The sequence below is a fragment of the Elaeis guineensis genome, chromosome 15, assembly GCF_000442705.2.
Source record: "Elaeis guineensis isolate ETL-2024a chromosome 15, EG11, whole genome shotgun sequence".
NCBI classification, from domain to species: Eukaryota; Viridiplantae; Streptophyta; class Magnoliopsida; order Arecales; family Arecaceae; genus Elaeis; species Elaeis guineensis.
In genome coordinates, this window is record NC_026007.2 from 71070777 (window position 1) to 71089098 (window position 18322).

Genomic DNA, 18322 nt, shown 5'->3' on the forward strand with positions numbered 1-18322 from the left:
TGGATCTCATCCTCGGCTCCACCCATTTCAAGTTAATCCTTCAATCATTCCCTAAAATTAGTATTTTTAATTGTTCTCTTACTTTAGATTGTCAAATAACAAGCTAACCAATATTATTCTTTTTGTTGCCACTGTAGATCGATTTAGCCCCAACTGATGAGTTGGATATTGAGCTAGATAATCAAAAGGGGTGATTCAGGTAGTTGAAAAGTTGGCTGGAGACCGCATTGTAGTTGATGATAGTCGGATTTTTGTTCCTATGCCCCAAAATGCCCTGAAACACTATGGATAAAGGAAGTCCACTTGCTATAAATTTCATAATGGGGAATCTTTTGATGCCCAAATCAGACCATCTCAGTGGAATAGAGAAGGTTCTGAGCGAAAGAAGGCAAAGAGAAGGTGGAAAGTGAGAGATTGGAGTGAATGTGAGGGAAAAGAAGAGCTTTGTGAGTTCGGGAGAGTTTGGTCCCTTCAAAACTACTCAATCTGAAGCTATTAGGAGCTTTATATGGATCTCCATGGATACCCGTACTCTAAGCTCATAAGTTAGACTCAGATTTAGAGAATTTTTCAAAGACTTCGTTAGACTTGAATTTACTTGATTGACTTAGAGAGCCCCTAGAGAGTGATTTATGTAAGTGAGGGTTGGACACCATTGTGATTAGGATCTTGGAATGTATAAGGGGGTTTGTTGAGGATAAGTGCTCGCACATCGAGTAGAGATTGTTCTACCGTTATGGGCCAACTATCACCAAGTGAGGAAAAATTTGAACATCTTTGTGCACTCTGAGAGGCCACATGGTATAAACTAGTGGGTCGTGATGAAGGCTTTGTGGCCAGTTTGTGTCAGATTCTGATTGGTTGTCTGCCATATTGACGGCTTTGACTTCGAGGTATATCATTTTTTATGCTTATGCATCCACTTGACTTTATTTTAGCAAAATCACTACTAGGTAGGTAGCTAATGTTGATCTTTTTATATATGTAGAATAGTCTGCACAATTAGCATATGCCTATTATCATTACCATCTTCAACTCTTGACCTAAAAATGTACTTTTGATCATTTGGAAGAAAAAACAACATATATAATGTTTGATGAGGTGCCTCCTATATCACAAGAAATCAAAGAACAAAAATGATGTTTTGTTCACCGTCCAAGAATTTTATCATTGTTATTTGCACTCGAGAAATTATAAGTTAACACAAGGAGTGTGAGAATCTGTGCTAGCATATATTTAGTCCCATATCAGTTATTCAATAGAGAGATTTTGGATATTTATACAGCATCAAGGAACCTAGATAATACAATATGACCGACCTTTTTTGGTAAGATACTAAAATTCTATATTATGATAAGTGGTATCAAAACCAATATGGCCCATAACCCAAGTGGACTTGGGGGTATTGTAACATGAGACTATTAGGACTGACCATGGGTTAATCATAGTATTTATGATTGGATTTAAATAAATTTAGACCTTTAAACGGATGAGAATGTTGGGATTTAAATAAAGAAAATATATTAGAATCCGTGCGGACATATATTTAGTTCTATATTGATTATTTGCCAAAAATATTTTCGATACTTATATATATATTTAGTGCTATATTGATTATTTATCAAAAAAATTTTGGATACTCATAGAAATTCAAATAAATATTCCCAACTAGCTTTTTTTTTTTTTTTTTTTTTTTCTTTTTGAGTGAGGTCCTGCATATAATTTGTAAACCATTTCTATAGTAGAATTTGCACTTTACTCATGCTCTTGACTTTTTTTGCTAAAAGAGAAGAGCAAAACTTACTAGAATTTAAAACAAACTAAAGTAATAACCTGTTACAGTTTAGAACAGAATAAAAAAATAAAGACTTAATAGTATAGAGAGTGCATGAACACCAAATATAAAAGCAGAGAAGACTGGCTAGCTCCAAAACCAGCAAAACCAAGCAAATTCAGACTGTCCCAGAAGCAGCCTCAAAGAAACCTTGCCCTGCTGGCATCTATTGAATAGAACTGTTGGTAACTGTAAAAGAGTTCAGCAAGATGGAAGAAGAGCCAAACCGATCATTGACAAATCGTGCCCCCCTTTTGAATGAAATACCTGAAAAATCAGCCTGCAAGATAGAGTGTAGAATAGGATTTGAAACAGGGCTATCAGACACTTGTAGATCATCATGTAGCCCAAGTTTAGCAATGAAATCAACAGCCCTGTTAGCCTCCCTTAGGATATAAGAAACATAAAAAGAAGGACAAAATGCTTTCCAATTGAGAATATCATATAAAATAGGGTACTTAAGCCTGGTATTAGATAATGAATTAAGCAAAGATATAACTTTTAATGAGTCTCCTTCCAACCAAAGATGGGTAGCATGTAAATGAAGAATTACAGCCTTCATACTTGACCGAGCTGCTGTTAACTCACCATAAAAAATAGATGAAGAAGATATACGCTTAGCTCTCAGGGCACAAACATATCCATTAGCATCTTGAATGATAAAATCAGAGGACAGTTTGCCATTAGCAAAAGCAGCATCAAAGATTATCTTAAGAGTACCAGAGGAAGGGGGTAGCCAAGAGCAATAAGGAGGATTGAAGCTACCAGAAGGCAGCTGAGAGCTACTCTAGTACCTCGAATGGATATTTTACAAGGACTGAATGGGTGATGTGTTAATAGGAGTAATATAAAGAGAGATGTTGCAAACCACCTGAGTTCAGTTTGAGCAAAAATTTTATCATTTCTAGGATTCCAAATGAGCCAAGGAAGAATTACCCAGATAGCATTGGTTTTTTTGGGACCATTGGATTCAATCAAAGCAACCAGATTTGATACAGAAGTTGGCCAAGTATGCAAGTTATATGACAAGTTCAGATGCTGCCAGCATGCAACCGCAAAGAAGCATTCAAACAAAACATGATTAATATCCTCCATGGTATTAGAACAGAGGTCACATTAGCTTTGAGATATATCAATAATTCCTCTAGAAGCCAAAATGACCTTGCAGGGTAAACTGTCCCATAGCACTTTCCACCAGAAGAATTTAATTCTTAAATGTACCTGAAGACTCCAAACCCAATTGAAAGAGCAGGGAGCGGTGGATTGCTGTTTGGGATAGAACAGCTGATAGAAATCTTTTAGAGAGATTAACATGAAGTCAGTAGGACCCCATGATAAATGATCAGGGCCTCCTGTGCAAGCTATAGGCAGCTTATTAATAAGGCTCATCATATCAGTAGAAAAGAGATCTCTAGTTTTTTATTCATCCCAACATTGATTAACCACAAGGAGGTCAGAGACCGAATGATCAATCCAAGGAGAGTTGACATTGATGTAAGTAGGCCAAGCATTAAAAGGCAACATAGTAATCCAAGGATCATTAAAAATATTGATAGAATGACCATTACCTACTTACCATCTAAATAAGTACCGAATAGAGCTACCAACAGCACAGATTTTTGCCCAAATAGCAGAAGAGTTTCTAGGCTTAGAGTAATTGCACCAGGAGTCCCCAACATTATATTTAACTTTAAAAACTCTAGCCCACAACGAGGTAGGATTAAGAAAAACATCAGCAGCCAGCTTACAAAGAAAGGTCTTCCTTCTAATTTGAATAGAGTGGATATTTAGCCCTCCTTGATCCCTACTGTTACAAACATTACTCCAAGCAATGGGGTGTAAGCCTCTAGAATTAGTAGAATGGCCCCAAAGAAAAGCTTTGATCTCTCTCTCCATCTTGTACAGGGCACTTTGAGGAACGAAAAGGCATGAGAGAGCGTAGAAGGGAATTGAAGAAAGAACAGAGTGAAGGAGGGTAGCTCTACCGGCTAAAAAGAGTGCTTTCCACTTTCAAGAAGCAATTCTTTTATTCAATTTATCATGAAAAAAAAAACAAGATCACTGCCCTTGAGTCGGGTGGTAGACAAAGGTAGGCCCAAGTAGATCCAGACACTATGAACTTCATTCATCATCAACAGATTTTTTATTTGCTCCTTGATAGCATGTAGAGTCTTGGGGCTGATAGATATGTGAGATTTAGCTAAATTAATAGCTTGACCAAAGATGGAACAAAAAGCATCCACCACTGCTTTTAAACATCCCACATCCTTAACAGTGGCACAAGCAATGAGAAGAGAGTCATCGATAAAAAGGAGATGAGAAACTATAGGACCTCCTCTAGGAGCTTTATATACCCTCAAAATATGATTGTTCACTGTAAATTTAAAGAAAATAGACAAGGCTTCAGAACTAAGAATAAATAAATAAAGAGACAGAGGACAATCTTGTCGAAGATCCCATGAAGTCGGAAACCATCAGAAAAGAGACCTATTAATGAGAATAGCAAACTCAGGGGAAGAGATGCAGACCCGAATCCAATTTATGAATTTTGGGCTGAACCCAAGATGTGCCAAAACTTTAAAAAGAAAGAGCCAGTGAACCCGATCAAAAGCCTTTTCCATATCTTCATCATTATTAGTCCCTTTGAAGGTGACGCTCTATGCAGAGAGTGCATAATTTTTTGAGTCAAAAGAATGTTCTCAGAAATATTACAGCTAGAAATAAAACCACCTTGTTCAATGGAGATAATGGAACAAAGAAAAGGCTTCAATCTAGTAGCTAAAATTTTTGCAACAATCTTGTAGATGGAGTTGCAAAGACTGATGAGCTGATAATTAGCAGCAGTGATTCAATTAAGTTTCTTAGGGATCAGAGAAATATAAGTATTTTTTCATTAATCAAGCATCATAGGATGCAAAAAGAAATAATGTATAGCCCGGATCACATCATCTTTATCAAATACCAAAATGTCTGATAGAAAAAAGTAGGAAATCCATCAGGGTCAAGAGCTTTATCAGGATGCATACTCCATATAGCCTCCTCAATCTCTTCCTTAAAGACCATTTTCGATAGAAAAGCATTGCAATTATTAGAAATAGAGGAAGGGAGAATAGGAATGTCCATGGATTCAATATCAGTTTGCATAGCCCATCTATGCTGAAAATGATCCAAGAGCAAATCGTGAATAGCAATAGGATGATCAACAATTTCTCCATTCTCTTTTTGAAGAAAAGTGATGCTATTCCTTCTCCTTCTTAAAATAGTAGATCAATGAAAAAAGTTGCATTAGCATTCCCTTCTTTAAGCCATGTAGTCCTGAATTTTTGTTTCCAAAGAACTTCTTGCATATGGAGTTTTTTATGATAGAGTTGAAGATAATTTAAAAGCTGAAAATGCTGTTGATTAGATAGGCTATTTTGTTGAGATTGAAGGAGCTGAAGATGAAAGATTTGATCATACAGCTGCGACCTCTAGCAAATAAATTACCAACAATGCCCTTCCACTTCAGATGGCTCGTCTGGTATTTCTAAGAAGAAGTGAAAGTTTGATGCTAGGTGAGTGGTTACCAACACATTGCCATGCATTACGGATAGTTTCATGAAGGCCACCAGCAAACAACCATATTTTCTCAAAATAGAAGGGGATATTTCTTCTATTATGGGAGGTGGAAAGATCAAGCAAAATCAGACAGTGATTAGATGCAAAACGAGCCAGAAGCTGAATCTTAGATTCAGAAAAAATATCAAGCCACTTGGCAGAAGAAAAGGTCCGATCTATACGCTCACATACCCAAGCAAGAACAAGCCTGTTGTTACACCAGATAAAGTGCGGGCTAGTAAAACCCAATTCTAGAAGGCTGGTTCTTCTAAGAAAAGATCTGAATTCTTTAATATCACGATTAGTGGCAAGAGCTTTACCCTTTTTTTTTATCTTCAGGATTAAGAATACAATTAAAATCTCCAATTAAAAGCAGAGGCAAACCTATAGAAAGAACAGCCTCAACCTGACACCATAATTTTCTTTTAAGAAGACTATGAGTGCTGGCATAAACAAAGCCAAGGATCTAATCTGATTTTTGATCATAGAAAATGATGCCAAAAGCCACTTGTTTCTCAGTGTGAATGAAGCTAATAGTCTCCAGATTTTTTTTCTAAGAAACAATAATACCACCTGAAAGACCCTTGACAGGAATAACATGTGAAAGCCATGTGAGCCCTAAAAGTTTAAGAACTCTTAAAGAAGCTTGCTCAGCTAGCCTTGTTTCAAGAAAACAAAAAATATCGGGGTTGTGCTGATGAATCATAGCTTTAGTATAATTTTTAAAAGAGCTCTTCACCGCACCTCGACAATTCCAACTGATAATTTTCATGGTGTATTGAAAGAAGATGCAGCTAAAAACCCCTTAGCCACATTCATTGAAGACATACTCGAACTCTCATTACTAACATCAATAGTGGAAGCAAGCAAACTATGTAGAATTTCAAAGTGTTCTTGATGGGTGTGAGAAGTATCCTGATCAACAGTAGAAGATGCTTCCAGATGAGTTGATGGATGAAATTATTCTGAAGAATGAGCAGATGGATTGTGTTTGAAAATTTGATTTGAGTGATTAGTGACAACTGGTTTTCAAACTTCCTTGTAAGTTGTTTGTTGTTTAAGAACCAGTGCCATAGAGGGCTGAGATACCTTATTTTGCTGAGGATTTGATTCCTCTCTGACAAGAACTTTAGATTTTGGAGGAAATTCTGAACTAGAGTTCCTTCTAATCTCTAAATTCTTAGGGGGAGATCTCTTTCTTTTTTCTTTAGGGGTATGATCATTAGGAGCAAATTATTTAATAGGTACTATATCCATTGGGTTATTTTCCTGTAACTCCTCAACAGTGGGCGAAAGAGGAGAGAATCTAGAACTAGAGTCTCCTTCTGAAGGACGACCTGGGTCTGTGGGGGCTTTAGGAGGGGAGTTTCTTGTCATTTTCTTTGATTGGAGCCAGTTAGCTGAGTAGGGATAGAAAAATTGATCCGATCCGATGGGTATGCACCCTACTCAAATACGGTCAAATCCGAAAAATAGGGTTTGATCGATTTGGGTTTGGGTTTGGGTTCGGGTTTGGATAAAATCTAAAAATTGTAACATGGGTATGGGTAGGGTATGGGTAGTGTTGTTTTCTACCCAAATTCGAATCCAAACTCGATCCGTACCTATGGATATGGATAGTATCCGAATTTATATCCAAATATATATGTTTATAATTCTGTTTTGGTTGATAATATGCATAAAATTATTTTGGTTATTTATATGTTCTATGTTGAATTGTAATTCTATTTCTATATTTGATTTCTATAAATTTAGACTTATAAATTATGTTATATGTTGAATTGAAAATTTTATTTTGATTGATAATATGCATAAAATTATTTTGATTGTTTATTTTTTTTTTTGGGTATGGGATAGGTATGGGGTGGGTATGGGTTGGGTATGAGAAAATGGGTTATCCGTAAGTATCTCCAAACCCATTGGGTATGGAGATGGGTATCTCTTTTCTTATCCGATTGGGTATCGGATAGAGTTTGAGTATAGAGTATTAAATTCGAGTTTAGAGATAGGTAGTACAATACATGATCCAAACTCTACCCATCGCCATCCCTATAGTTGAGGCCTGTCTACCAGTAGGAACTTGAGTAGAGAAAGTCTTGGTACCCTATGACACTTAGGGAAGTACCCTAGTGCCCTCATCCAGGGGCTAAAAATTTGCTTAGCTTCCTGATTGTTTGAGCAACTATAGGATTCTAAGGTCTTCTCTAGAGGGCCACAGCAATAGCAAAAGTCAGACAATTCCTAAGAAACAAAATGCTGCCAATATATATTAAACTTCATCCTAATCTTAGTACCTGGGCAGGTAGACTTTTTGATGTCTATAAGAACGTAGACTCATACAAAACCCTTACGGGTACTCTGTCCATTCATCTAGAAAAAGAGGAGAACCAGCGGGAAAAACTATTTTAAATATTTTGTCCTTATCCCATAACTCCATAGGTAGATCAGGTAATCGAATCTAGATCCTCACCTGATGTATTTCATGGTGACTAGGGTTAAAGCCTGGATGTCAGCTTTCAAGAGCTAGAAGTTGGCCTGCCAAGGACTAAGGGCCCTTAGCCAGAACTTTGCTTTGAACCTCCTCAAAAGGCAGCTCAAAGAGAAGAATGCCATTAAAAAGGGTGGAGACTTGGAAGTGTCCATCAATACCCCACCTAGTTTTCATCTCTTTGTCTATAAAATCAATAGAAAATTCTTTGCCTAAAAACTTACCAACCAGAGCTAATCTCCCTCTAGCACATGCCTGATCGATATCTTCATCAGCAAAGAAAACTACTTGCAAGAACCTCTGCTCCAAAGCTTCCACCCGCTCCTTAGAGGCTTTGGAAATCTCCCAACGATAGCGGCAAATCCCTTGAGAAACTTGAGATCAGGATCGAGTTGCCTCAGGTGACTGGAGACCACTTTGAGCAGCCGAATGATCAGAAGATGAGCCGATTGGCCTTTGCTGGGGATGATCATGGATCGTAGGAAGACCAGGAGAAGAAATCCTCTTTGAAGTAAGATGATTGGACTGTGGTGGGTTAGTAGAACCCTTGGGAGGTGATGAGGAAATCCTAATCAGCTCTTTTCTTTTCTTTTTCTCACTCATCTTTCTCTCTCTTAAACAGTCAGTCCAAGGCCATTTCATGCTCTTGACTTTGATAGTTAAAACTGACATACACTTTACCCGTGTTCTTGGCTTTGATGGTTAAAACTGACATAAAAACTCATAATGATTTTTCTTATTAAGTGAACCTTGTGGACACAAAAGGCTCAACCAACCATCGAGGTCAATGTTACCATCTACCCTTTTTTTTTTTTTTTTTTGAAATAACCATCTCCCAAAGCTCAGCTACGCTTCTTTTGTAACACTACATGAAATATTATGTCCATTCATTGTAAGACACGGTACCTCTAAGTAATGCGAAAAGATATTCATTATAACGGTGATATCATATCAAAGTTATCATAATTCAATTAAAAATCAAAAATCAATGATTAGTATGGACATCATTCATAGAAATCGATAAAATATATGGCATTTAATGAAATACAGATCCTCTTATTAGATTGTGACAAATTTGATGTGATATCATTATTATAATGAATATTTTTTAAATAACACCACAAATAAAGTAGCATAGATCGATATTGTGGTTCACCTCTTGACCAGTGGAATAGTTTTTTTCCACCTCCCATGTCGGTATTAGTCACATCCTACATGAGATGTGGCTCCAAAGTCCAACAAGCGGCTTTTTTGTTACCCTACGTTCTTTCCTACCATCCAGACTTCAAATTTCAGATGGAGAAATCCCCCTCTCTCTCTCTCTCGATCATCGATTGACCAAGTCCAATGATTTAAATAATCTTTTGAGGATTTCTTCATTGCCCAAAGTTTTTTTATCTAGATAAATAATGATAAAATATTTCAAAAACTTTCTATCCGTTGAGATTTTTAATGGCGATGCATGATTATCCTTTTAAAAATGTGTAGATTTTTTTATAACATAATTAAAAATCAAGATTAATTTCATGTGGGATCGGACGAGCAAAGATTTTCTTTGGGTGCACATCTCAAAGTATTGCAAATTTTTTTCTTAGAGACTGCAGATGGAATGTAAAAGAAACGAAATAAGTCAAATCTTCTAGTGACGGTGATATAGATAATATCATTCATTTTCATATTCGAATCAATTTGAATATGAATAAAAATTTGAAGATTCGAGTAATATTCATATCCGTCAAAGAAAAATAAATATGGATATGAATAAATAACTATCCAATCCACTTTCAAATATCCAAATCTACATATAACCTTATATAATTTTATATAATATTTATTAATATTTTAAAAAATATAATTATATAAATATATTATTAATTTTATTTATCATTTATTTAATAATATCTTTTATTTGATAGTCATAAAATTTAATTTTTAAGTTATATTTATAATTATATCTATATCGTCAATATCCAAATCATATCCATACTCATTTAAAATAAATATAAATATATATTTTTATATTTAAATAATAATTATATTTATTAAATAAAATAAATATAAATATAAATATAAATATATTGATATCTGATTCGAATTCCATGCGATCATTTTAATCCTATCATCCCAGTATATATCTTAAAGTATCGTGATTTTTTATTTTTTTTTTAAGACAGCGAGTCGGATGAGACGGACCTCACGGATGAGACGGGAAAGGCTTCTCATGAGCGCAAATCTCAAAGTAGTATTATTTTTTTAAATAATAGATGGGATGGGAGGGATTCGAAGGATTTTTCAATATGGAATGGGACGGCACATTCTTTTGTTTTTTGTTTTTTTTTGGTTTATTTTTTCTTATTCCGATTTTATCCATATTCAATTATACGGATGAGATGAAGAGAGAGAAGGCTGGGTAATAATAAAATGCTAATTCTCATCTTTTCACCTGTCAAGTCCTTCGGTCGTCACAATCCTGGTCAAACGGCACACCTGATCCGAAATCCAACCGCTATTACCTCTCGCGGGACACCGTACTCCCAGTATCCACTCGGACTCCTCTCTCTCCCTCCCTCTCTCTCTCTCTCTCCTTTCATCCGGACCTTCTCCTCTGTCCTTGCATCTAATATTTTCCAGGACGCCTCCTCCAATCTCCACAAATTCCTTAAACTCTCTCTCTCTCTAAAATTATGGTGGGTTTAAGCCTCGTTCCGTTCATAGAGTCCTTCATCCGCCTCTCCTTCACCTCCGCCGGCCTCCGCCTCCACACCGTCGCCATCGACGCCGACACCACCCTCCGCTGCTGGATCTCAAACTCCCTCCCCATCTCTTCCGATTCGCACCCTGATGGACGTAGCCTCAAGCCCCTCCTCGTCCTCATCCACGGCTTCGGCCCCAGCGCCACGTGGCAGTGGCGCCACCAGGTCCGGCGCCTCTCCCGCCACTTCAACCTCGTCGTCCCCGACCTCCTCTTCTTCGGCGGCTCCACCACCCGCTCCCCCCACCGTTCCGAGGCCTTCCAGGCCGCCACCATCGCCCGCCTCCTCGACGCCCTCCGCCTCTCCAAGATCTCCGTGGTGGGGACCAGCTACGGTGGCTTCGTGGCCTACCACCTGGCCCGGGCGCTCGGGCTGGAGCGGGTCGAGCGGGTGGTGATCGCCAGCTCCGACGTGCTCAAGTCCGCCGGCGACGACAGGGGCCTGGCGGAGAGGGCCGGCGTGGAGAGCGTCCAGGACCTGTTGCTCCCCCGGACCGCCAAGAATCTCCGCGCGCTCATCGGCCTCGCCGTCCACCGCCCGCCGAGATTCATCCCGGATTTCGTTCTGCGCGACGTCGTAGGGGTGTGTTGTTCGTTCTCTTCTCCTCCTTCTTTCTCTTCCCCCTTTGTGCTCTCTTTCGTTCCGATTTCTTCTTTGTGAATTTGTGCTGTAATGCGGTATAATCTAAGCATTTAAAAACACCAATCTTCTCCTGACTCGCGGCAGGATGATCCAAAAATAATAATAATAATTTTATGTTATTTAGTTTGTCTAATTTTCTAACCATCTGATGCATAGATTATAGACCTCTAAATTATACCATTTTTTATATCTAAGTGTTTAGTAGCGTGTGTGTCCGTCTCTCTGTGTGTGTGTGTGTATATATATATATATATAGTTACATTGATTATCTAAATTATTGAATTTGATCTATTATTTTAAAATTATTCGGTAACAAAAAAATCATATAATTTAAAATTTTTAATTTATATATTAAGTGATAAAAAATATATTTAATTTAATTTTATTTAGATTGTTCAATTTTTGATTACTCAATGTACAGATTAAGATTTTTAAATCATATAATTTTTTTTTTGATGAGTAAACAGTTTAAAAATAATAGATCATATTTAATAATTTAAAGTATTGATATAAAATTTTTATTATAAAATTTTGATTTGAGTGGATCTTAATTCAAATTCGATCAATATGATCATAATATAATATGAAGATGAGGAAAGTGGAGGGCCCGCATGTCATGTAGTGTGGAAGCCTGATTAGCCTGATTTATGAAGTTTGAAGTGCGGGTCCGTAAAGCAATGCATTCTATAGGTCCCATGACTGTCCTATAGGAGGATTCCAAGTTCTATTTTCATTCATTGTTCATTGACGTTTCCTACGCCCTTTATTTAGTGGGCTGGTTGTATATTAATACCGGACAATGAAATAACTCAGAGTGCTTTTAAACAACAGCTTCTCCGTCCAGTCACTGTGTAATGCAGATTGACACACCTGTTTGACAGGTGAAATTATTATTAGAATTTGTTGTCTCTCGTCAGCTCCCCATACTTCAGACAGATGCGTCCGTCTCTAATGGTTGTTCTGCAGTTTGACAATAAGTGGCAACTGTAGTGGCATTTAATATTGTCATTATATTATTCTTCGGGTTGGGCTAGAATTGATTTACGGAGGTTGATGGGTTAGGTAAATTAATAATGTCATTATATTATGCTTCAGATAGGGCTAGCATTGGTTTATGAAGGTTGATGGGTTAGGTAAGACGGTGGTACTTGTTAGGAGCAAGAATGCTTTCATTGAATTAATTAGTTGAGATGAAATAAAAAAAGAATATGAAAGAAAGAATTTATCTTCATTTTTTGGTACAAAAAAGAATTTATTTTTTTTAAAGAAGAAGATGGAGGAGGAGAAGAAGAAACAAGTGGCAAAATTGGTGTTGGAGATCAAATCAATTTTAGTAAAGGAAGGAAAAGGTACATATTTCATAAGTTCAGTCTGGCTTTGTGGGATATGATGTACTTTGCTTTACATCATGAAGACTAACTGATCTAGAAGTATTTTTGCTCGCAAGGAAAATAAGGAACGTAGCAACATTTTTATTGAATCTTGGAGATGCAGATGAGACAGACCTTCAGATTTTTCAGAGCTCCATTGCCTTGGCAGATGAAAAAAGCTTTCTAAGTCAAAAATTGGGATTGAAATTTTCATACGTCCATACTTTAGATACAAGCTATTGGGTTACTTTAGACTCTAGACTGGCCGGGAGTATATTGTGTCATGCCGTCATGGTCCCAAGAGTTTGCATCATATTTGTCGGTGAAGAGTTGTTAAAAGTAATGCAAATGGATTAATTTTTGAGATTTTTAGACCCTCACCCAATTTATTGATTAGCAAGTTCTAATTGCTTTTTGGCAATAGATGCATACCCTTTCAACAGGTACAGGTTCAAAGTACTTCCCGTTATGTCTACTTGGAAATTCACAAGATTGGTTCCATATTTCACACGGAGGCTTGAAACTACTGTGTCCTTTCTTTGGTCATCTTGTGTCTGAATGCTGTTTGTGATTATGAAATCTCCTCCACCATAACTTGTGTAAATTAAATCTTATCTTTGTCCCAAGCTTTTCATTTAGAGAAGTGCCTGCGCAGAATCTCTACAATGAGAACATAGAAGAAAAGAAGGAACTTATGAAGGCACTCACTCTGGGTAACAAAGATGAGTTCCAACTGACTCCTCTCCCTCAGGTGACAATGATGTTCTTGCACAATTGTAGGTGAAGTTATTTCTACTCCTCCCCTGCCAAATGATTTCTTTCTACTTCTTGTAGGACGTTCTGATCATATGGGGAGAGTATGATCGTATTTTCCCCTTGGAGAAGGCATATGAGATCAAAAAGTAAGTGATCATTGATGTATGTCATATTTATCATTCTTGCCGTTTTGGTTGGGTTATCAACTTCTTCAATTAATGGATGCAGGCGTTTGGGAGAGAAGGCTAGATTAGAAATTATGAAGAATACTGCCCATGTACCACAGGTGGAGGACCCGGAAAAATTCAACGAGATCCTCTTAAACTTCTTACTTGGTGCTCCTAGATCTGCAATGTGAATTTTGGCTTATGATGCTTGAGAGCTTCCATGGATCGATTTCTGGGACGGGGATAATTATTGGGCCGGTCCAGCCTATGTATCTGAGGATGAGTGATTTAAGCTTTCTGTTTCTCATTTAACGGATTACTCATAGATCCATGTACGTTTTGTATGAAAAAAACAAAAAGGAAGCAAACATCATGGAATAAGAATTTAGTGCATTTGATTGCAGGGATAAGTGAAAGGGATAAGTGCATATATTTAATATTCATTGTATTTTGCAATGATTTGTATTTTATTACAAGAATAAAATCAACTTTCCACCTTTTTTTCTTTTCTTTTACATATATTTTAGTGAGTATACTTCTATTTCTAGTGACAAAAAAAATGACATTTGGTAGCATAAATTGGGAATAAAGGTTTTATTCCGTTTATGTTCTGCCTACCAAATAGACCCTTGAATCAGATAAATGTGATGCATGTGAGCATGCATGGAATTATGAGGAATTTGATGGTTATTCACCAACTCTCAAGTTTGAACACGAAGCCTTTTCCAAAAGAAGATGGGTATGAGCTAACTAAACTAATAGCCGCTAGTTCTCAAGTTTAATTATATAACTTGTTGGGATATACCGTCCGATCTCTCTCACACCGACTCATCGTCGGGCCCGTCTGACCAGCACCCGACTCTACCGACCGACGACTGCCGACACCATCCGACCGAAGGTATGTCGGTCGGACAGATCCTTTCCATTTCCGATTGGCCGAACGACGGAGTCCGATCTCCGACTCCCGTAATGCGTCAGACTGACCGTCGGAGGGTCTCTGGGTCTTCATCCGACATCCCACAATCAAATGCCGACGTATGACCGGTCGGCTCCCTCAAACGCCGTACGACTGCTGAGGGCCGCCGTCCTGACAAAGACATGCGGTATAGCCGCCCTGGGACATTGTCCTGCCAAGAGCATAGATTAATCCCAGCGATTTGACAACCCACGGCGATTTGACAGTCCGCGGTGACTCTGACAGCCTCCGACGATTTGACAACTCTCCCAATTGTCTGCACCATTAATGACAGCACTACGCCGCGCTCTACTATAAAACGGAGAAGGCAACAGTGATGCGGAGAGGTTCTTTCGAAGCTCCTGGACTCGCTCTCTCTAGTTCTCACCTCTCCCTCGCTGAATTCCCCTGATTCTTTTCTACTGTTGCCTAGTCTCCTTTCTGACTTGACCGTCGGAGGGTCCCCGCCGGAGGCATCTCCGGTCAGTATGGACTTCTCTTACAGGTGCCCGTTCCCGGCGACCAGGCGATGAGGGGATTGGCCACAACAGGTTTGGCACGCCAGGAAGGGGGGACACGTACTGGTTCGACTTCCACAAAGCTTGAAAAAATCCTTTCGAAATGATAAGAACCAGGGCTCAGCGATCAAGGGCCACCGGATCGGCGAGGCACTCTTCCCGCCAGGAAGAGACCTCTCCTCCACCCTCCATAGCGGAGCTCAGCTCTCCGCACCCTGTGGTGACCACGGAGGCGCAAATTGCGGCGATTGTGCGGTAGATGACTGTGCTAACGGATGCAGTCAAAAACTTTCAACAACAACCAACCCAGTTGCTGCAATCGCCAGCGGGGCAACTGACGGCATACCCGATGCCCTCCAGGAGCAGCCACCGACGCCCACATCGGTCTCCGTCTCCTCCTCAGGAGCAGCTGTCACAGCACTCCCACCGAGAGGAGGAGAGACGGTCGCGGCATGATACCCACCGGTCCCGACGACCGTCTCCTTCCCGGCTGGAACGAGCGAGAAAGGAGAAGCGGCCGCGAACACCGTCCGTCTCCCTCTCAGATTCGTCGGGAGACTCGACCCCCGGGGTCTCCCAGCACCGACGGGCCGACGACTACAAACGTAGGTTCAAAGAAATCGACCGTCGACCCGCCCAGCTTCAGGTGGACGGGCAAAAGTCTTCGAACGACGTCGACTTTCAGACCGCCCAACCTCTCTCCCGACTCATCCTCGACGAGCCGATCCCTAGTCGGTTCAAGATGCCTCATGTGGAGCCCTACGACGGCTCCACCGACCCAGTTGACCATCTGGAGAGCTACAAGGCTCTCATGACGATCCAAGGGGCAACCGATGCCCTTCTCTGCATCGGCTTCTCCGCCACGCTTCGCAAGGCCGCCAGGGCCTGGTACTCCGGCCTTCGCTCAGGAAGCATCCACTCCTTCGGATAGCTTGAACATGCTTTCATGGCCCATTTCAGCACCAGCCGGAAGTCCCCACGAACCTCAGACAGCCTTTTTTCCCTCAAGCAGGAAGAAAACGAGACGCTCCAACACTTCGTGATGCGATTCAACATGACCACGTTTGAGGTTCGGGACCTCAACGAAGACATGGCTATCTCAGCCATGAAGAGGGGGCTAAGGGGGTCCCAATTTACGTACTCCTTGGACAAGATCCTCCTCCGGACATATGTCGAACTACTGGAGCGCGCGTACAAATACATGCGCGCAAACGAAGGAGCTTCCGACCGGCGCCTAACTGAGGCCAAGGGCCCAAAGGAGAAGCGAAGGAAAGGTCGGGCCCCTGCCGAGCCCAGCAGACCCCCGACCGACAAACAGGTCTCACCCCAGCGACGGAGCCCGAGATCACCTCGACGGTGGAGTCTGAGGCCGATGCATCCCAGGTATGACTCCTATACTCCCCTCTCTGCTCCTCGTGCGCAGATTTTGATGGAGATCGAAGAGGAAGAATATTTGCGACGGCCTCCACCTCTAAAGGCAAAGGGCCTCGACCGGCGAAAGTACTGTCGATTTCATCAGGGCCACGGCCACAACACCGAGCAGTGCATCCAACTCAAGGATGAAATTGAGGCCCTCATACACCGGGGGTATCTCGAAAAATTCCGAAGGAAATCCTCGACTCGACCCGTCCCCGACCGACGATCCCAACAGACTGAGGAGGCAGCGAACAATCAGCCCACGACCGGGGTCATCAACATGATCTCCAAACGACTGAGCCTGGGGACGACTGCTGGAGGAGAGTCGACGAAGAAGCTACGCCAAGACGATGTAATTACTTTTACAGATGAGGATACTCGGAGAATCCAAACTCCCCATGACGATGCTGTTGTTGTCTCAGCAATAATAGCAAATTATGATGTAAGAAGGATCTTTGTTGATAATGAAAGTTCGACTAATATTTTATTTTACTCGACCTTCTCTCGAATGCGACTGTAGGCTGATCGGCTTGAAAGAGTCTCCACGCCCATGGTGGGTTTCGTCGGGGAAGCCATCACGATGGAAGGAGAAGTTACTCTTCCCGTGACAGCTGGAACCGAACTACGACAAAGCACCGTCCACCTAATCTTTGCAGTCGTCCAAATACCTTCGACCTACAACGCCATACTTGGAAGATCTGGACTGAACGCCCTCAAAGCTATAGTCTCGACCTACCACCTGCTGGTTCGGTTTCCGACCAAAAACGGAGTCAGAGAGATGCGTGGGGATCAACAGCTCGCTCGACGATGCTTCCAAATCTCTGCTCGAAGTAACAAAGCGAAGGACTCCCTGACGACCGACAAGTTGGACCAGTGGGGAGAGAAAGAATGGGGCAAACCGGCCGAACAGCTGGTTTCCATCCCGATAGCGGAGAATCCCGAACGAGTGGTCTGGGTTGGATCCCAATTATCCGACTCTGAGCAACGACAGCTAGTGGAGCTGCTGAAGGCCAATACCGACGTATTCGCTTGGTCGACAGCGGATATGTCCGGCATCCCCCCAGAGACGATGACTCACCGACTCAACATCGATCCTGGAATGAGGCCGATGAGGCAGAAGAAGCGGTCTTTCGCTCCTGAAAAACAGAAGGCCATCGACGAGAAAGTGGACAAGCTACTCGAGGCGGGCTTCATCAGAGAAACCACGTACCCCAATTGTTTCGCCAATGTTGTCATGGTGAAAAAAGCCAATGGGAGGTGGAGGATCTACATTGACTATACCGATCTAAATCGTACCTGCTCGAAGGATAGCTTTTCACTTCTGAAAATCGACCAGCTGGTGGATGCGACGTCCGGCCATCGACGGCTCAGCTTCATGGATGCCTTTGTCGGATATAATCAGATCCGGATGGCGCCCGAAGACGAGGAGCACACAGCCTTTGTGACCGCCAAGGGCCTTTACTGCTACAGGGTATGCCCTTCGGACTGAAAATACCGGGGCCACCTACCAGTGACTTGTCAATAAGATCTTCAAAGACCAAATCGGGCGCAACATGAAGGTATACGTGGACGACATGCTGGTGAAGAGTGTGCGGGCCTCAGATCATGTCCAAGACCTCGAAAAAATTTTTCGCACTCTTCGACGACATCGGATGAGGTTAAATCCGACTAAGTGCGCCTTCGGGGTGACTTCGAAAAAATTTTTCGGGTTCCTCATTTCTCAACGAGGAATTGAGGCTAACCCTGAAAAGATAAAGGCAATCATTGACATACGACACTCGGGCACCAAAAAGGAGATACAGCAGCTTGACGGAAGGATCATCGCG

General features: G+C 40.9%; 1 protein-coding gene across 1 annotated transcript in view; it reads left to right on the top strand.

Annotated features, from left to right (window-relative positions):
• Nucleotides 1-10454: 10454 nt before the first annotated feature.
• The window catches only part of LOC105058626 (uncharacterized), a 28033-nt gene continuing 20165 nt past the window's right edge, over nucleotides 10455-18322 (top strand). Inside the window, exons 1-5 of the mRNA XM_073249118.1 lie at nucleotides 10455-11254; nucleotides 13340-13435; nucleotides 13519-13586; nucleotides 13669-13795; nucleotides 14233-14346. Coding sequence (XP_073105219.1) covers nucleotides 10604-11254; nucleotides 13340-13435; nucleotides 13519-13586; nucleotides 13669-13795; nucleotides 14233-14346 — 1056 coding nt within the window. The 5' untranslated portion in view covers nucleotides 10455-10603. The remainder of the gene's footprint in view (nucleotides 11255-13339; nucleotides 13436-13518; nucleotides 13587-13668; nucleotides 13796-14232; nucleotides 14347-18322) is intronic.